The 16679-nt window shown below is 39.8% G+C and overlaps 2 protein-coding genes across 3 annotated transcripts in view; both read right to left on the bottom strand.

The window, feature by feature from the left end:
* tgfb2 (transforming growth factor, beta 2) overlaps positions 1-2948 on the bottom strand; it is a 39134-nt gene extending 36186 nt beyond the window's left edge. Inside the window, exon 1 of the mRNA XM_051131658.1 lies at positions 1746-2948. Within this exon, the coding sequence (XP_050987615.1) occupies positions 1746-2091 (346 nt within the window). The 5' untranslated portion in view covers positions 2092-2948. The remainder of the gene's footprint in view (positions 1-1745) is intronic.
* A 4399-nt stretch (positions 2949-7347) lies between these two features.
* On the bottom strand, positions 7348-10474 carry rrp15 (ribosomal RNA processing 15 homolog). Of its 2 annotated transcripts, none has more exons than XM_051132495.1 (5): positions 10373-10474; positions 9433-9734; positions 8838-8935; positions 8534-8720; positions 7348-7797 (listed from the first exon to the last, which is right to left on the bottom strand). In XM_051132495.1, the coding sequence occupies exons 1-5, from the start codon at positions 10419-10421 to the stop codon at positions 7633-7635; spliced, it is 801 nt and encodes a 266-aa protein (XP_050988452.1). In that variant the 5' UTR covers positions 10422-10474; the 3' UTR covers positions 7348-7632. The 2 variants fall into 2 exon arrangements, with proteins under 2 accessions (XP_050988452.1, XP_050988451.1); XM_051132494.1 differs by having other exon boundaries at positions 7348-7800.
* Positions 10475-16679: the final 6205 nt, after the last annotated feature.

The raw sequence follows: 16679 nt of genomic DNA on the forward strand, positions 1-16679 counted from the left end.
GTCCAAGACAGTGAATACAGGCAAAAGTTCACTTCATCAATGAACAAAGTAACTTCAATGCATTTAGTGAAAAAAGAACAGCACAAACATCTGAAAGGGTGATGCATATATACGATTGCCTAGCATAAACTTTATCCAAGGGAGTGTGCCTGCAATGCCTTAAAATGCCAACTATGTAGGCAGCTCATTAGGTTTTGGAACAGAGCCATGGTGATCTAACCCACAATCTGAAAGTTCAATTTTAAAATAATCGGTGGCGTTTCTCCGAACGTTGACACAGGATTATTTATATCCTGTAAATGCTTGCTGACTGGGGCTGGCGTTGTGCCAACTCTATTCATATTTGGAGTATTTATACAGCAGGCAGAGCCAAGAATAACATTTAATGCAAAATATACCTCGGGGCATAAAAGATCTCCTAATTTATTTTTCTTTCATGCTGTATACTCACATTTGATCTGGAAACTGAAAACGATTACATAATTAATGGTACAATAAGGACATTTAAAGCACTTATTTGCTTATACAGGCCTGACTTTCAAGACACAGTGGGGTAGTATTTAGGTACACTGAGAAGCATTATTCAAAAGTGCTGTGTGTGTGTGTGTGTGTGTGTGTGTGCGCGTTTGAGAGAGAGAGAGAGTAATGGAGGGAAAGAATGAGAATAACATTCTAGAACTAAAGTACTGCAATGCTGACCTGCTTGGTTGCTAAAAAGAGAACATGAAATATTCTTTCAAATGATTTGCCCAGCAAATTTGCGTAAATGTTGTAAAGACGCTGCATACAGCTGCACAAATATTGATCAGGGGAGACCACACTATAGCCTATGATGTGGCAACTGTGGATTAGTGGTTGAATCTGTTCTGTAACTGAATCTTTGGATTCAAACCCCTCAGAGGAGTGACGCACTGCCAGCGTGCTCTTGAAAGAGAGCCTAACCTCAGGTTACTCCAGAGGGACTGAGCCTCTAATATGTGTATTAATGACAAAGTAGCAATTTAGAATGTAGTCAAGAATAATCTGGCAATAACTTCTTAGTTCTTGGAGAGCAAAATAAAACCATGCCACCTCTCATCTGACATGAGGTTCAAATTAGACAACAATTGGATAACGACTTCTCCAGGCTACAACCATCGAACGTTATTTTGTAGTATAAATTACAAATGACAAAATAAATTACACAAAACACTAAACGAGACGTATCCGTGGACTACGTGAATGACCTGCAGAGCATAACCAGCACACTTTTAATTCTTAGGACACAGGATCAAAATTATAATGGAGCTGGTTCTTTTATTGAAACTGACTTTAACAGTGGCATTAACATGGCTGCAAAGGGGCGTGTAGATCTGGGGTGCTCTGTGACAGTCGGAACCGTGCCACAATATCTGTGGACATGCGAGCCACACTGTTAAAAAAGTTTGTGGTGACTGCCATGTATACACACATATTACGTTTATGCATTAAAAATATCAAAATGATGCTAAAAATCTGTAAATATTTAAAAGATATATCTAATGCAGTGATGGTACTGTATTGGGTAAAAGGTACCTTGAAAGGATCAACACGTTTGTGACGTGATGCTTGTTATGAATAACGATGTTTTTACTCTTTCATTTAGGGGGGTGGCAGGGAGCCCGTCAAGTGGCCCATTAAACCACTGAGGTTCGAACCTACGAGCTTTCTTAAAGCATTACCCGATCCCACCCCAAAAACACCCCAATCAGGGTTGAAACACTCACTCTCGGCAGGGTAGAAGGGCTGCATGTCTATCTTGTGCACTTCTTTGGCGTAGTACTCCTCCTCGCTGCGCTGTCTCTCGCAGGTGGCCGCTCGCTCGTTGGCTTTCTCCTGCAGCAGGTCCCGTGTGCTGTTATAGATGGCGATGATGTCCCGGGACACCTCCTCGGGCTCGGGGTAGATCTCGGGAGGACTGCTCAGCTTGAGTTTACTGAGGATCTGACCGCGGATGGCCTCGATCCGCTTCTTTTTGAACTGCTCCATGTCCAGAGTGCTGCATGTGGATAAGCTGACGGCCACTGTGGCTAAATCCAAGGTCAGAAGGAGGCTCAAGACGTACAAGTTCATTTTGTGCTTTTGTTTTTGTAGCTGAAGCGAGTTTGAAAATGCTAATTAGTGGATTAAGTTACGCAGAAGGCCAATCATTTCAACTCGACGGCGAAGCCTAATTTCACTTTTGCGCGTCCGCGCACTATTATCAACGTCTCTGTTTATTGTACCTGCAAATCCATCCGAGGTGCCAGCGCGAAATGGTCTGTCAGATCCGTTATATGCGGGAGAGAAGCTAAGATCTTCATTCCAAATCACTTCAAAGTGCGTGCACTGAATGACAAGGCACTAAAACAGCCGTTGATTTGGCCATCAAAAGTTTCTGCTTCGCAAAGCTCTGTTGATGCGCTTGTTTTGGACAGACGCGTCGCCTGCGGGCTTCTTGCGCGCACCTCCACCGCATCAGAACGCCGCGAACTCTCTCCAAAGCGCCGCACGATCACGCCTCCCACTCGCCCTCACTGTATGAGAAGATGTGGAGGTCCAGAAAAAAGCCTCTGCTCACTCCGCAAGGCGCATCGCCTCTCCTCCTCCCTGCGTTTGGCACCAGCAGATGCTGAAGAAAATAAAGCTGTACCTGTCTCACGCGTCCTAAAGTTGCCTGACAGAAAAGAAGAGTACGGAGTGATGGGATAAACTACTGTAAGAGCAGGCAAAAGCGATTTCCTTTTCGGTTTACGCACTCCTCTGTTCCTTCTGGTGGAAAACAACAGTCGCTGTGCCAGCACACACATGCACATCTGAAGGCAGCCGGTTGGAGAGAGAGATTTATATAGGACTGACTTCACCACGTGGTTGTGGTCATCACGGTGAGTCCGAGGGATTCGTCAGCGCGCGGGTTTACCGAGCACTTCAGTGTAAATATCTCAGCGTGTCGCTACTCTTCAGCACTGCGGCCAGGTCCTAACGCCCACTGGGTACTTCCAGTCTGGCACGACCGCACTGGGGGCCTGGTCTCCCTAATTTGAACCTCCCCAAATGAAAATCAGAGTAAACCACAAAACTAGCAAGAAAAAGATTTCAAGGGGACAGTGTCCTTACAGGCCAATTCACCTGCGCTAAAACGCTCTGGACCACAAAACAAGTTGTCAGTATTCGTCACTTGATTATAACAAGTATGTCTTTAAAAAAAACTTTAGTGTTTTGTTTAAAAAAACAACAGTAAAAAATCGAACTGTTTAAACTTAGTAAATTATTAAGTAAATGCCTTCAGAAAGCCAATGTGAAAGTTGACAGTAACACTGCTGATGATGCTGTTTTAAGTTGTTTAGACTTTAGATTACAAGCCTTGTGTTCAAAACTGAACATTTCAAGGGTTTTATGTTAATATCTTTACATACATTCACTTATCAGTTGTTTTCAGTACATAATTATGTTAACAGGATTTACATTTTAGCATCATCCCCTAAAATTACTGATTTAAAAAACAATCTTCACCTCACTGTCCATGTAGGATATCTATCATCAGGCAAGCAGAGTTAGTTTTAGACATGAAAGTGATGGTACAGTTAGTATTCATAGCCTTTATAAATTAAATAAATTGAGACCACCCATCTAATCTGCCTTGTTATTTTGCTTCATTTATTATACAGCAAAAAAGTTACAAATAGTAGCTTATAGTGTTAGTGTTATGACACAGGCAACTGATAAGGAATGGGAAAGCAATCCCAGCTGTTTCATCAGTGCATACAAATCTAGCTGATAACCCTTTTTGGGAGGTTGCTACAAGTCGGCAGATCACAGGTTCTCAGTGTGCAACATGTAACGGCAGGCATTTTCCACTCTTCCTCAATCTCCCTTGCCGCACCTGCTTGATTTACTTTTCCATCCCTTGAGCTTTTGCTTAAAAAAATCATCATTTGCCAAAGCCTTTTGTACCCGGCCCACACTCCAGTAATCTATCAGGAGTGACAGGCTCTCAGAACCCCACCGACAGCTCTACCCACCGCTGTAAACCAGATGTTATCACTAAATCAGTACCAACGAAGACAGATGTGCGACTGCATGCTAGCGAGGGAGAAAAAGGTCAAGGATGTAAGGGAATAAACCAAATTATATTAAGTGTGGTAAAATTGCACAACAATTTTATTACACGGTCCACCTGACTGTTCTCACAGTCGTTCGCTGCGACTCAAGCGAGCTGATGAAGTGAGGAAGAGGTTTTGTGATACAGACAATGGGCGGCTATGAAAAGATGAGCAGTGAGGGAGCGACAGAGGAGCTTGACCCATTCTAGGGCGCTTTGTCAACATGCCCTGGATAGGGCGGGCATTCCTGAGCGGCAGGTCACACTGTTGTCGTGACAAATGGGAGTTTTACGTTAGCCAAAACGAAGTGCTGTACCCTCGGAGGGTGATAGCGTACCCTCTCAGACACTGAGCAAATATATCTCAACTGGGTGTGTACACATAGCTCGACTGAGAGTGATAAAGAGAAAGTCTAGAATCAGCACAACTGTCATTCCGGCAGGACTCCAGCTATAAAGGTCAAAGGTCAACTCCTGGCAGCCCTCCAATCAGAGAGGCCTGTGGTGCACTTCTGATGAAAGGACCTGTTATATTAGAACATACACTCCTAATGAGCTCAAGAGAAAAAAAAAAACGCACCATATGGCCCATATCATGATGGAACGCATATATTTCAGTTTTAAAAATTTCAGTTTTCATTTACAGAGCTGTCTTCTTCTAAAGGTCAGAATGTCAACCCAACTGTAGAGCATTGCACTACTTTGACAGTAGCGCCACCCTGTGGTCAACTTAAAACACCACTAAAGCCAATGGTATTTAACCCTGCTCCTGAAGGGACAGTATATTAACCAGCCAATCAAGGTCTTTAAGATTACTAGAAGCTCCTAAGAAGGTATGTTAGGACAAATTGGAGCTAAACTCTGCAAGACAATACTCCTCCAAAAGCAGGACTGGACTCCCCAACTAAAGTAAAACCACAGTGATCCAATAAGTGTTTAGAGACTTGAGCTTTTTGTTTCCATTGAATTTAAGGACATTCAGATATTTAGATTAAAACAACTAAATCAGGATTCCTGAGTTGCTTTTGGAGGTCCACTGTCCTGCAGAATTTAAATCAAGTGCAGAAGTGAAAAATCCTGACCCAAGTAGCCTACGTGGGAGCAGACACTGGTTCTGTAGTACCTGTAGTACCACCGACAATTCACATTTTGAATGTCTCCCTCATCTTGAAACACCCATTTCACGTTTAAGATCTTCTACTAATTAGCTGATGAGTTAATCTAGGGGTCTTGTTTTGGGGTCTAGGAGCTTTGTCATTAGCATGAATTGTTGCACTTTATTTTACTGTATGTGTACTTACCTAAGAAAGTAATATGCATGAGATAACTAGATGGGTAAGGGTTAAGTTTAGGGGTAGGTTCAGGGTTAGTACCTAGTTATTACCCAGTTATTGTAATAATTATAATAAGTACATAGTATGTACATGTGGAACAAGACTGTAAAATAAAGTGCTACCCATAAATTACTTCGTTAAGGTGGCGAAGAATCAAATCAAACTATGTCAGAGGTGTCCAATCATGGTCCTGGACAGCCAACATTCTGCAGAGTTTAACTCAAATTCTAATTAAACACACTTCAACCAGCTAATCTAGGTCTTCAGGAGTGATAGAAACTTCTAGGCAAGCATGTTGAGGCAGTTTGGAGCTAAACTCTGCAGGACGTTGGTCCTCTAGGAGCAGGACCAGAGCAAAGCTACAGTGATCCCAGAAGCAGAGGCTAAACTCTGCAGTACACTGGGGCTTCAGGAGAAATGTAAGTGGAGCATGTCCACAGTTAATGAAGATGAACTACATATCTGGATCTCTTGATTATATTTTGAAATATGAAGTTTGGGGGTCTCCAACCCTGATCCTGAAGATCTACCATCCTGCAGATTACAGATTTCCTGATCCAGCCAATCGAGGTGTTCAGGGCTATTTGATAATTATGGACAAATATGTTTGAGCAGGGCTTGAACTGAAATCTGCAGGATGGTAGCTCTCTAGGAGCAGGGTTGGATACCTCTGAACTGCATATTTAACATGTAATGTAACATTAATATTAAAAGTGGTTCAAGTACCTAAATCAGGCTTCTTCAGCTGTGCTCCTGGAGAGTTTAAACCAGTGTTGCCTAATCCTGCTTGTGGATTACCAGAATCCAGCGTTTATTGGAGGTAATGATTAAACATGCCTAAACCAGATAATTAAGTCTTTTGGAATACTATAAAGTTTTGGGCAGGTGTGTTGGAGCTAAACTTAGCAGGACATTTGCCCTTCAGGAGCAGGAATAGGCACCCTGCAGTAGTCCTAAGCACTTGGGTCAGGGTTATTCAGCATTGTTTAGCTCCAAACCAGTTAATCAAGGTCTTCTTGAAACTAAATTCCACTCCTGGAGACTCACTGTCCTTCAGAGTTTAGTTCCAACCCTAATTAAACACACCTGAACCAAAGTATTCAAGGTTTTCTGGACCTCTGTAAGAAACTCCCAGGCAGGTATGTTGGGTCAAGACAGAACTAAACTCTTGAGGACTTTGGCCCTCCAGGAGCATGATTGGAGACCTGTTTGAGAGTCTACAGCTGCGTTCATGCCATGTAATAATTACTGAATTCTGAGATGATAACATGTGACATTCTACTAAAAGCTGTATTATGTCAACACTATTAACGCCAAAGAGTTCACATGCTCACAGAATTCCTAATTGCAACTTGGAATGAGCTATGACGGGGACCATGTGACAGCTGTGCTACCCGATTGCAGACAGACTTGATTAGGTGCTGCCTCGGAGGACGTGGAAGAGCTCCAAGTAGAACATCACGTGTTGTCATCTCAGAAATATGGTCATTACGACATGGTGTGAACGTGGCTTACAAACTTAATGTTGCTCAATAAACTATCTTCTGTTGTTGATGTCAAAGACTTGGCATCAAATAAAACTATACAGTACTTGTGCACAAATTCATCAAATGGCATTCTCCAACCATGAACAAAACTACACAAGCTTAAATAAAATCCCAGGTTCATTTACAGGAAGGATAAACACGGTTGTTCTGAAATCAACACATTTTGCAATGTGAATTATTGGCTGCTGAGAGCATAAAAAACATATTCAAGATTTTTGTATATTTACGTACAAGAATTTTGATGTCCAAAGTGAAGTCTGGGCCTTGAAGCAAGACAAGTTTGATTGTTCTCATAAGAGCGGATTCTCCAGGCACACATTATCTGTAATAGGATATATTGTGTCAATATAAAAGCAAACAGAAATCATGATGTCGAAATGATTTATTTAGCAAAAGACACTGTGAAATAAATGACTATATACAGAAAAGGAGCCCAGAGGTTTGGCTGAATGTGCAGCAGCACACATGAACAGCGTCAAAATCAGGGCAACATCAAACATTACAGTCTCTTCCTATTCCAGTACCACATGATCCACCCTTTGAGAACTCATGGTAATACTGAATCTTCTCTCTCGACACAGGGCAGATCTCAGGGTCTGTAACAGCACTTGCATGTGTGCACTAAATAATGCACATGTGCAGTAGTGATGGCTCAGTCCGATTCACTGCTGTAGTCTTCAGCAGGCTCAAGGTTGTCTTCTCCTCCTCCATCACCCTCTTCATCACTCTCCTTATCCCAGTCCTTCATGGATGTGCCCATCATGAAATCATCCCTCAACACGCTCCAGGATGGGTTCTCCTCTTTCACTTCTACAGGCTGCTAATATCAGTCAAAAAAAGTTACAAAAAATAAGTCTCAAGAATCACACACTGCTATGTCAGGCCTATATTTTTACATGAATGAATTCAATAAAAACAGTACTGTAAACAGCACCACCAAGTGGACACAGAGTGAAATTCAGAAGAGCAAAAGAATAATGCATTTCTTGAACATAAAGTCTACATGGAATGGCATTCGCAGCGCATTTTGTTTATATTATGTGTATTACTGACTGGAAAAGAATATTCCACACCACAAAAAGTCAGTGATTACATAGATACATTTTTCTTGAATACTGCACACTTTTATTGCATGCAATAAAAAGGTAAATAGCAGAGCTTAACATGATTTATATACTATTATAATATTAATTCATATTTCAAATTAGGCTTGCATTTTAATTTCTATTTAAATTTTAGTAACTTTGTTATGCATGTTCATCATTTTTATTAGTTTACATTTTAAAAAAAAAAATCTATTTAGCTTTAATTCATTTTTACTTTCATTTTAGTAATTTTCAAATGAAAACTTATTTCAGTTAATTGCCAAGGCAACATTTCTAATTTTTTATTTTTATTTGAATTGACCAAAATAATAATAATAGTTGCTGTAGTTAATAACACCGGTTAAGAAAAAAAAAATAGACATGTTGACTTTAAGCCAAAAAAAAAAAAAGCAGTGCCATGTGAAGAGGAAAGGCTGTAAGTGAATACAGAAAAGCAAGTAATCTCACCGCTTTCTCTTTTTTGATGGCTGGTTTGTGAGCCACTTCTGTGCCTCTCAGGACATCAATGAAGTCCTTCTTAGTCACTGAGGACAGAATTTTGGACTTCTTTCTCTCTGAACCTCCAACTTCCTTTATCTTGTCATCCACGCTCTTCTGATGCTTCTTCACTGCGTTGAACAACTGCACCACACCTCTAAAGACATCATAGAACACAATTACTACGAAAGACTGAAAAAACAAATATCACAAAAGAGCTTGTAAACTGTTTGGCTAATTATTTAGAGCAACTGTGGACTGAATGATGTCTCACCTGGTAGCAATTTTCTGTAGGTTCCTCTCATGCTCTCTGTCGCGTACCACATCAGGCTTCTCTCGGCACATATTCTCCCATGCTCGTTTCTTATCAGTCTGCCAGTTACAGTTAAAAACTTACATAAATACATGTAGACATTTAATGCCTCTTCAAATAAATGCATAGTTTAAATGCATATCTTTTTCAAATGTATTTAATATTATTTACAATTTTCGAAAATTTATGCTGTGTATTAAACTATGTTGCCATAATTCCAAAATGGACATGCAGAACATCATTATGTAAGATTTAAGAAAAACATATATGCATGATATAACAGTGAGTAACAGTTCTTCACACTTGGTTGTAAAATATAAATAAGTCTTTTCTCATTTCAGTTGACTGCATCAATCATACGGTTGAATACTCCATAATTCAACTTTTTTTTTTTTTTTTTTTTTTTTTTAAACAGAAAAACAGCAAATAAAGATGTTTTGCAATTCATGCCAGCACTTAGAAGCTTAATATTAAATACATTTTACCACTTCATAACATTAAAAAGATTCTGTGAGATCTGGTAAAGTCCAGCTGATGTTGAGCTTTGTAAGTTTACCTGTTTCTTTTTTTCTAGACGCTCTTTCTTCTCTTTTTCTTTGATCTTGTCAAGCTGTTTGTTCTTCAGGAGGATGCTGGGTTTGCTGTCTGGTGTTTTTTTCCCCAAGATTTTGGCCATGGCTTCAGCCCATCCAGCATTGGGATTTTCCTCAACGTCTCCATTCTGTTCTTCTTCACTTTTTCCATCCTCATCATCGCTGTCTTCTACATCAGTTCCTACATCAGATTCCTCCTGATCACTTCCTGGTCCACTTTCTTCATCATTACTGATGCTGTCATCAGAAACTTCACACTCTTCCTCTGAACATCCACATCACATATATAAAATATATCAGAGACATAATATACAGAAACATCGTTATGGCATAAGTTTTAAAGCTGACCGTATATTACACACTACCAGTGAAACATTAAACACACTTGCCTGAATCTTTTTCTCCTTGTCTTAAGAATTTCTTGATCTAAAGACTTAAATGCTTGAAATTTGCTTGTGTATATAAATTGGACCAATACATACATTACATGTGAAAAGGGTCTCAGGATTCACTCTATGAAAGTTGGTTAAGAGAATTTCCATTTATATGTTGTCTGTATGGTAAAGTTGGAAGGACCCTAAATGCCATCCATATAGTTCACCGAGATAAAGAATGCTAAACTCAAACGTAACATTTTTGACAAAACCCAAGTCATACAATGCCCAGTAAATCACTAATTATTGCACAGAGAACGACGGTGTATTCTGTTTTACATTTCTGCTGTAAAAACATAGAATACGTTGTGTTTACTGTAGTATCTCTAAGCCCTGTGTGGCAGCAGAACACAATAGAGAAGAGTAAAGAAGAGATGTCTGATTAACGACTAATAATATATATTCTGGCAAAATTAAATGCTATATGTGGCACATCAAAATCTAACAGTAAAACAGTTTAATTTCTCACCATTTTCCTCTTGGACAACGACATGTGGCGTCTTCGTGAGCGTCGCCATCTTTACTGATATTTACGAGTACTCTCAAAACAGTCCGTGCGAAACAAGAGGCGCTCAGGAAAGGTTCCGCACCTATTTACTTTCGATATATTCGTGTCACAAACCCCCATTGGGAAAGACAAAGCCGATGTTGCTAAGAAAAACATCCTGATAAGATGAGGACTCTTGAGAGGAACAAGGACTCAATCTCTGGGAATCACACATTTAATCAAATAAAAACATATACATTTATACAGGGTCTAAAATTAGCAATTGCAGTGTGACATGAGAGTTAGCAAAAAAACAACAACGTTGTAATAATAATAATAATAATAATAATAATAATAATAATAATAATAATAATAATAATTATTATTATTATTATTATTATTATTATTATTGTTGTTGTTGTTGTTATTATTATTATTATTACATATTCATACTAAATGGGTTCAATAAAAAGCAACAGTATAAATATAAATAACTTATTGTTCCCTAAACAATAAATAAATAAATAAATAAATAAATAAATAAATAAATAAATAAATTTAATACAACTCATAATTCAGTAACTTGAAAATGTTTTTCAAGTAAAATGTCATCTTTTAGAGATAACATCTTTGTATTGAATCACCTGTATGACGGGACAACGCCCTAACGATCAAAGCTTGACGCTTGATCCTGTTGACTTAGGCAAAGGCAATACAATGACAATATAGTGACTCAATATGCTGAAACGTGACTCAACATGCGTCCACATGTAATATGAAATAAAACTATTTTCTTCTTTTAAAACATTGTCTGAATTGTGCTACGTCACTCTAAACACAAAAAGTAACACTGAGGTGATGAATGACATGACAAAAAGAGAGAACAGGAATGTGTCGTGGGATTGGATGAGAAATAGCCAGTGGCTCTTTGAAGAATTGTGTGTAGAAACAGAAGAAAGATCTGTGCAGGTGCACGGAGAAAATGTGAACACACACACACACACACACACATGCACACTGACACAGAGCTGTCAGCAAGAGAGCTGCTGTCTCAGCTGCAAAGGTGCACTGAAGAAGGGAGCTGACTGACATCTTCACACTCAAGTGGAAGGACTTTACCTGTTTGCCTGGGTCACCATGGTGCCATCACCACAGAGTAAGACAAAACCTGATCAACAATGATGAAACTCATAAAACTACGATGTCAAAGCTATTTTTTAAGACTGTTTTAAGGCATACGTGCATGCTGACATGTTATAATAGCTGTAGTTGTTTGTCTTACCATTGCTCAATTCTGAAATAGACCATATAAAAAATTATATGTTCTATCTGCAAATGTATTATCCATCATATTGTTAATTTGTATATATTTATGACGTATGCAAATGATTTGGGAAAAAACTGCATATTCATTGAGAATATATTGACTAATATGTAAATCTTGGTGCTGATAAAAAATGCTAATGGACATGTTATATACCCCATCTCCCTGCAGGCAGAAAATGTAAGACACTTGAAAACTAGATGCAACAGTGTGTTCTGTGCAATTCTGATTTACATATAAATCAAGCTGGACTGATAATCACTGTATGTTCTGTAGAGCTGATATTACAAGTGTGAAAAAAGTGTGTATTTAGAGTGCAATGGACAGAAAATGGTTGGAATGTATAGAAAAGTATGGAAGAAGCTGCTGTTACATCAGCTGAATCAAGGAAAAACTGTTTTGTTGACTTAAGTTAACATCTATGTTGTAACATTCATCTTACTACAGCCTGGATGTGGACACTGTATACATCATCATGTTGCATGGCATCTGGATAAACTGGCTCATCATGTTTCAGTCCACTCTCTTTCCTCTGAATGATATGTTAATAAGTGTAACACTTTTGTAACTGAGGTGAAGTGTGAAATCTACTATTACCTTGCCATATAGCTGATAAAAATGCATACAGTAATACAAAAAAAAAAAACATTTTAAGTCAGCATAAAATGATCATTTACCAATGCTATTTGATCTTACTGATTACTGTAAGATTACTGATCTTATTGTGAACAATTACAAATCAGGTGATGTATGCAGGACTTCTCTAATCTTTTAGGTTATTTAAACCCCACCCCTTTCTTATAATCATCTGCAGGGTGTTGTTTTCTGTACATCACTGTAACTGATTAATTAACTACCATAAAATGATGAGAAACTAATCGACTGAGGTAACACATAGTTGCACCTCCATTGTTTGAACCACTTTGGATCAACAATATAGGACTGCCATAAATGACATCACATGCAGGTGGTGTAGTAAATTACATTAATTAAAATTGATTCAAGATCTCTGAGATGCTGCTAAAACAACATGGCACCTGATGGCTACTTCAGTGTTTTTTGCTCCTTGTCATTCTGCTTTGTTTGATGTTTGATTCATTGCAGTTTCCTTCTTTTGCCATGCTCATTTGTGCACACTCTTAAAAAAATGATTGACACACTAAAATATATAGATTTTAAAGTATTTATTTAAGTACACATGTCATACTAATAAGAAACTATGCTTCCATAGTTCCATAGTAACCACAGATCAAGAGCTGTAGTACCAATCATGTCATTTTACAATGCGGTTTGTGATCGTTTGTTTGAACTATGGTTTCAGGAAACACCTGAACATAAATAAATACTTTTTGTGGAGCTATATTGGTAATGATAAAATTTGCGATCGTAGTTCACAACGCAGGAAACAAGACCCATTGCTGCTTTCATTTTATTGCAACTTTAAGGGGTTTAACTAAGTGTAAAAAAGGACAAAAAAGTAAATTAAAAGTAGTCAGTTTAGAAGAAATGAGTGTTCACCCTGTTAGGCAACATTTTAGCAAATTCCATTTAGTGACAATAGTGAAACTACATACTTTAGATTGAGTACTAGTCCTGTGGTAAAAAGTTGACATTTCATGCTGGGACAAATGTAAGGACAATGTTGGTTTGAAGTTTGGGCCTCAAAATTTGTCCACAGGTTCCGTGTTGGTCCAGTCTGAATTATCCCAATAACAATGTCATTGAGAATCTGACTGGGGCTAATTCAGATAGGACTGACATAGACAGAACCCACCATAAAATGTTGGCTGGTTTCACAGTGGTTTTAAATGGTGGGGCCAATGTAGGCACAATGGGTTTGAGATATGGGCCCCAAATTCATTGGTAGGTTCTATGTCAGTCCCATCTGACTTACCCATAAGAATCTCATTTCGAATCTGACTGAGGTAAATTCAGATAGGACTGACATGGACAGAACCAAGTGTGCCACACAAGTCTTGAAAAGTGAAGCCAAAATGTTTCGATCGCCGCCAGGTGGCTGGTCCCAGTATAGATCATAAACCCCACCCTCTCTATGTAATCTAATGGGATGTAAGGGAAACTAAATAATTCTATTTCACTTCAAATAATTGTTTTCCAAAGATGTTTTTTTGTCATTTGATGTAGTTTTTATCACACTGATGTAAGTTCAAGTGTTAGTTTTTTTTTTTTTTTTTTTTTTTTTTTTTTTTTTAAATAAGTCTTGTTTTAGTTAGTTATGTGATGCTATAAAGTAGGGAGTGTGACACCATGATTGACAGCTGAGACTGACAAATTATCTGTGTGAACTGAGGCACAAACTGACTTTTTCGGGATCTTCAGGATGAGATTGGGGTTTTACTTACCTTATTTTAACAGAAGCTTCTGATACGGCAATAAGCAGACAAAATTTGGAGCAGTCAGGCTAATTAGAGGTGTGTGCTTGCGATCAACTCTGCGGGAGTGTGAGCGGGATGTGGTGCCAAATTGCTCACTACTGCACTAACTTGGGTACCGAGTTTTCTACTGCGCAGAATCTGGTCCCAAATCAGTGCAATATGTCCACGTCTTACTGGGGCATTGGCGGCTTCACTTTTCCTTAATGGAAGAGAGTGAAGGTGCGTCGTGCGGTGTCATCTTTTTTTACCGTCTATGGACAGAACCCATGGACAAACCCATCTGGGGCGTTGACCTCACGTCCATATTGTGCCTTCACTGGACCCAACATGAAAAGTTGGCAGGTTAAACACTGGTTTTAAATGTTGGGCCCAGGGTAGACACAATATGGTTTGGAGGTACGGGCCCCAAATTTGTCCACAGGTTCCATGTCAGTCCTATCTGAATTAACCTCTAAGAGTCTCAATTAGAATCTGGCTGGGTCTCATTCAGATAGTGCTGACATGGACAGAACCCATGGACAAAACCATTTGGGACATAAAACCTCAAGCCCATATCGTGTCCACATCAGCCCCACCATAAAATGATGGCTGGTGTCAAACTGGTTTCCAAATTTGAGGCCAGTGTAGGTACAATGTGGGTTTCAGGTCTATGCCTCAAATTTGTCAACAGGTTCCATGTTGGTCCTATGTAAATTTACCATTAAGGATGTAATTTAGAATCTGATTAACAGCTAATTCAGATAGGGCTGACATATGCAGAACCCGTGGACAAACCCATTTGGGGCATAGACCTCAAACCCATATCTTGCCTGCACTGGCCCCAAATGTTGGCTGGTTTCACACTGGTTTTAAATGTTGGGGCCAATGTAGGCACAATGAGTTTGAGATATGGGCCGCAAATTCGTCTGTCAGTTCCATGTCAGTCCTATCTGAATTACCCCATAATCTTATTTAGAATCTGATTGAGGTCAGTTCAGATAGGACTGACATGGACAGAACCAACGGGCAATCCCATCTGGGGCATAGACTTAAATTGTGCCTACATTGGCCCTACCGTGAAATGTTGGCTGGTTTCACACTGGTTTTAAATGTTGGGGCTAATGTAGGCTCAATATGGGTTTGAGTAATGGGCTCCAAATTTGTCCACAGGTTGGACAATGTTGTCCATGTTGGCCCTATCTGAATTAACCCATTAGAATCTCATTTTGAATCGAGCTTGGGCTAATTCAGATAGGACTAACATGGACAGAACCAATGGACAAACCCATCTGGGGCAGTCCTCAAGCCCATAATGTGCCTACATTGGCCTCACCATGAAATGCTGACTGGTTTCCCATAAGAATCTCATTTAGAATCTGGCTGAGGCTTATTTAGGAACCGACAGACAAACCCATTGTAGGCATACTGTATATCTCAAGCCCATGTCATGCCTACACTGGCCCCACCAAGCAATGTTGGCTGCATGGGTTGGTGTTAAAAGCTGATTAGACAAAATCTGACAAATGTTTCTTTACTTTTTTCCAGAGACCAAGAGCCCAGTGATGAAGTCTACCATTAGCTTTGTGCTCGGAGCAGTGGCTGGAGGTACTCTGGGAGCCATGGAGGTAGTGGTGAATCAAATTATGCAGGAGATCATCTCAGGAGCCCAACTGAAACCTGTCATATCTGGCATTAAGAGCGTCGGGGCTCTGGGATTAGGAGCACTTCTAGGAACTACTGCACTCGTCACATCAATGACAGCAGTGGTAACAGGTATCATTGTTGCCGTTTCTGTGGCCTTGTGTCTATTAACAGTAAGGAAGAGTGAGGGTTGGCCGGTAGCAGGACTGGTTGCGGCCTTGGCCACAACTTCATGTGGTGCAGCATTAGGAGCTATCATTGAAAAACTGAGCATGAGCTACGGGATGGTCAGCCTGCTCTGGGCTTTGGGGATTTTCACAGTTTTGAAACTATTGATGCACATCGTTGTAAAGTATGCATACACGGAACAGAAACTCTGTGGATCAATTACTGATGCTACTAAGAGAGAACAAGCAAGATTACTTGCTTCGGAAGTAGATCTAAGACAACGGGTTGCATTGGAACTGGAACAGCGAATTATGGCACGTGAGACGCAGAAACCAGAAGAGGATAGTCTGGATGCTTGGGAGGCCCAGCGAAGAGAAAGAGAAGAAATAAAGAGACAACAAAAGAAGGTTGTTGAGTTGGAAATGCATCAGAGGACTTCTCAACAAAACCTGCTCAAAGTGGTGGCCAAATACATGGAGTTCCTTGCATTTTCTGGCCTTCCGATGACTGTGACTGCTTTTGTGTCCGCTGGCTTTGGCATCTTTGGATTTGGAGGTTACAGATTTGTTTTTGTTATCCTGTTAGTCGTGGTGTTATGCATGTCATTTTGGCTCATGAGGTCATGGCATTTGAACTTTTGGATGCTCACGGGATGCATGGGAATGTTTGCCACATTTGCCATCGCCATGCTGACTCTTCATGCCGGACAGGAAGCGGCAGGCATGTCTGTCAAAATGCACTTGGCGAGACAAAACATAAGCAAGGAGAGTATCATCATCCG

This window comes from Labeo rohita, chromosome 16 (assembly GCF_022985175.1).
Source record: "Labeo rohita strain BAU-BD-2019 chromosome 16, IGBB_LRoh.1.0, whole genome shotgun sequence".
Classification (NCBI taxonomy): Eukaryota; Metazoa; Chordata; class Actinopteri; order Cypriniformes; family Cyprinidae; genus Labeo; species Labeo rohita.